Source organism: Capsicum annuum, chromosome 3 (assembly GCF_002878395.1).
Source record: "Capsicum annuum cultivar UCD-10X-F1 chromosome 3, UCD10Xv1.1, whole genome shotgun sequence".
In the NCBI taxonomy this organism is placed as follows: Eukaryota; Viridiplantae; Streptophyta; class Magnoliopsida; order Solanales; family Solanaceae; genus Capsicum; species Capsicum annuum.
Window position 1 is genome coordinate 187257955 of NC_061113.1, and position 2671 is coordinate 187260625.

The following is a 2671-nucleotide window of genomic DNA, read 5'->3' on the forward strand; positions in this document are numbered from 1 at the left end:
GGTGATGTGCTTATTAAGCACACTCAATGACTAGACACAACATGTGTAGTACATTCTCCTTTGAGAGAGTGGAAGACTTTAATCTTTTTTATTTATAACTTTTTTATTTATTATCTTCTTCAACCTCAATTTGCACCCACCATCTCCCCTGTCTCATCATTGCCATCACCTCCGACAAGAAAATATTTTTTTCTTCTATTTCCTTCTTCTTCTTTTTTTCCACCACCTCCAGCACCAAAGCAACTTCATCCACTACCAGTACAGGGCAAATTACCCAAAAATATATTTTTTTATCCTAAATCCACAACCAAAGAACAAATCACCCAAAAAAACATCTCGTCATCCTCAATTACACCATCACACCATGCCTCATTCCGCAACTACTAACTTTCTACTAGTACTTTGTTATTTTTAAAAATCAGTGAAAAATAATTATTAATCATGAAGAGAAAGAAATAAAGCAAAAGAAAGAAAAAAAGAATCAATCTTCAAGCATGATTTCATCAGTCATTTTGACCCTTCCCTCTCTTTTCCTTATACACTTAAAAAATTAAATAATATTTTGAAAAATAAAGTTTAGATTCAATGGTACATTACTACACTTAAAACAGTTGGAGTAAGAAGTCCTCAAGTGAGCGTCTTATGGGAGGCTGTCAAGCACATGCTAATTCTTTAATTAGTTTCGCAGTCATAGCCGATCAAGTTATGCATCTAATTTGGAGGAATATTGAAGAAAAAATTATACGATTGGAAGCAATAGAACTTTTAATTTTTTCAGCATTTTTCAAAATATATATTATTTGAGATCAAAATTTATGTGTCTCTATCTTATTGATAGATTTTTCATGTCAGTCGTGTATGAAATGCATGCATCTTATGATGTGTTTATCTCATTAAAATGTGCTCCAGTAAAATATTTTTTAAAAAATATAAATGTTTAATAGGCGGTAAGAGTCTGAACTACAAATCAAACAACTTCTATGTATCTGTCTTTGATAATTTTTTGTCTTAAGCATAACAATTTTAAGTGTAAACTAAAAATCAAACAACTATTGTAAATAATTTATTTGGTGGATGTTCATATACTACACTATTGTAACTTCACATACTACACATTCTACACATACTATTGTAGGATGTAAAGTTTATGTATTTTCACATAGTACACTTATTTCACATACTCTTTCCTATAAAAGGCATTGTATGCTACATTGTAAGACACACCAAGAAGAAGAAGAAAATAAAGTCTTTTCTTATATCTATAGGTCTTTCTACCCTCCCCTTTTATTTTAGTTTAGTTCAGAATATTTATTTACAACACGTTATCAGCACGACTCTTCTCTTTTTCAAGTTTTCAATTCGTCAGGTATAATCAACTTACTTGTCTTGAATATTGTAGTTTGTTATTTTTCTTTTATCAAAGTTTTATTTTTAACGTTAAAGTTACACATGAAAAAAAATATTTTATGTTATTGTATTGTAGTCTAGCTTTATTATTTTTATGATAGTTTTCATCATGTCAAACTTGTCGAAGCTTGAGTTTGTGGCACTTGACATCTCTGAAAAAAATTACTTGTCATGGATTCTCAACGCTGAGATTCACCTAGCTGCTAAGGGTCTTAGTGATACTATTAACCCGGATAATGCAGCGTGGAGTCAGGACAAGGCCAAGGCTATGATTTTCCTTCGTCATCATCTGGATGAAGGACTAAAGGTTGAATACCTTACTGTGAAAGATCCACTTGAATTGTGGACTTATTTGAAAAGAAGGTATGACCACCTAAAGGCCACGGTACTGCCTAGAGCTCGTTATGAGTAGATGCACTTACGGTTTCAAGACTTTAAAAACATTGTTGAATATAATTCTATTGTATTCAAGATTGTTTTCCAATTGAAATTATGTGGGGAAACTATAAATGATGAGGACATGATAGAAAAAATGCTAACTACTTTTCATGCCTCAAATGTGCTATTGAAGCAGCAATACTGTGAAAAAGGCTTTCAAAAGTATTATGAATTGATCTCATATCTTCTAGTGGCTGAGCAACATAATGCCCTTTTGATGAAAAAACATAAAGCCCTTCTCATTGGAGCTGCTCTACTACAGGAAGCAAATGGGGTACAAGCATATGACCAGCCTGAAAGATGGCAAGATTGGGATCATAATAACATGCGTGGACGTAGCAATGGCAGGGGATGATATAATAATCATCGTGGTGGTGGTAACCAAAGAAGGGAGAACCAAATGGGTCCCTAAAATAATCCTTCAAGAGGTAATTGTCATTGTTGTGGCATGAAAGGCCACTGGAAGAATGAATGTTGAACGCCTAAGCATTTTGCTAGGCTTTATCAAGAATCTTGCAAAAGAAAGAGAAATGAAGGTGGGACCTCTTCTAATGCCCGAATAAAGTCACATTTGACTTTCAAAAATGATAATGAGGAAGGACGTTCACAAAAATATGATGAAAATATTGAGGCAAACTTGATCTTGAAAGATGATGATTTTGATGGCCTTGATGATGTAACTCATTTGGAAGATGAAGACTTCTTAGGAGACCAAAACTAAATCTTGATCAAGTTATTGGGGAAATAAATAATGTTCTTTTATTATGTTGTTTTTAGCATGTTTTTCCATTATGTTATTTTTACATTTCAAGAGAAAATAATAAGT

The 2671-nt window shown here is 32.7% G+C and overlaps 1 protein-coding gene across 1 annotated transcript; it reads left to right on the forward strand.

Annotated features, from left to right (window-relative positions):
- The first annotated feature begins 1516 nt into the window (after window positions 1-1516).
- On the forward strand, window positions 1517-2200 carry LOC107865156. The gene is made up of 2 exons (XM_016711492.1): window positions 1517-1792; window positions 1880-2200. The coding sequence occupies exons 1-2, from the start codon at window positions 1517-1519 to the stop codon at window positions 2198-2200; spliced, it is 597 nt and encodes a 198-aa protein (XP_016566978.1).
- Window positions 2201-2671: the final 471 nt, after the last annotated feature.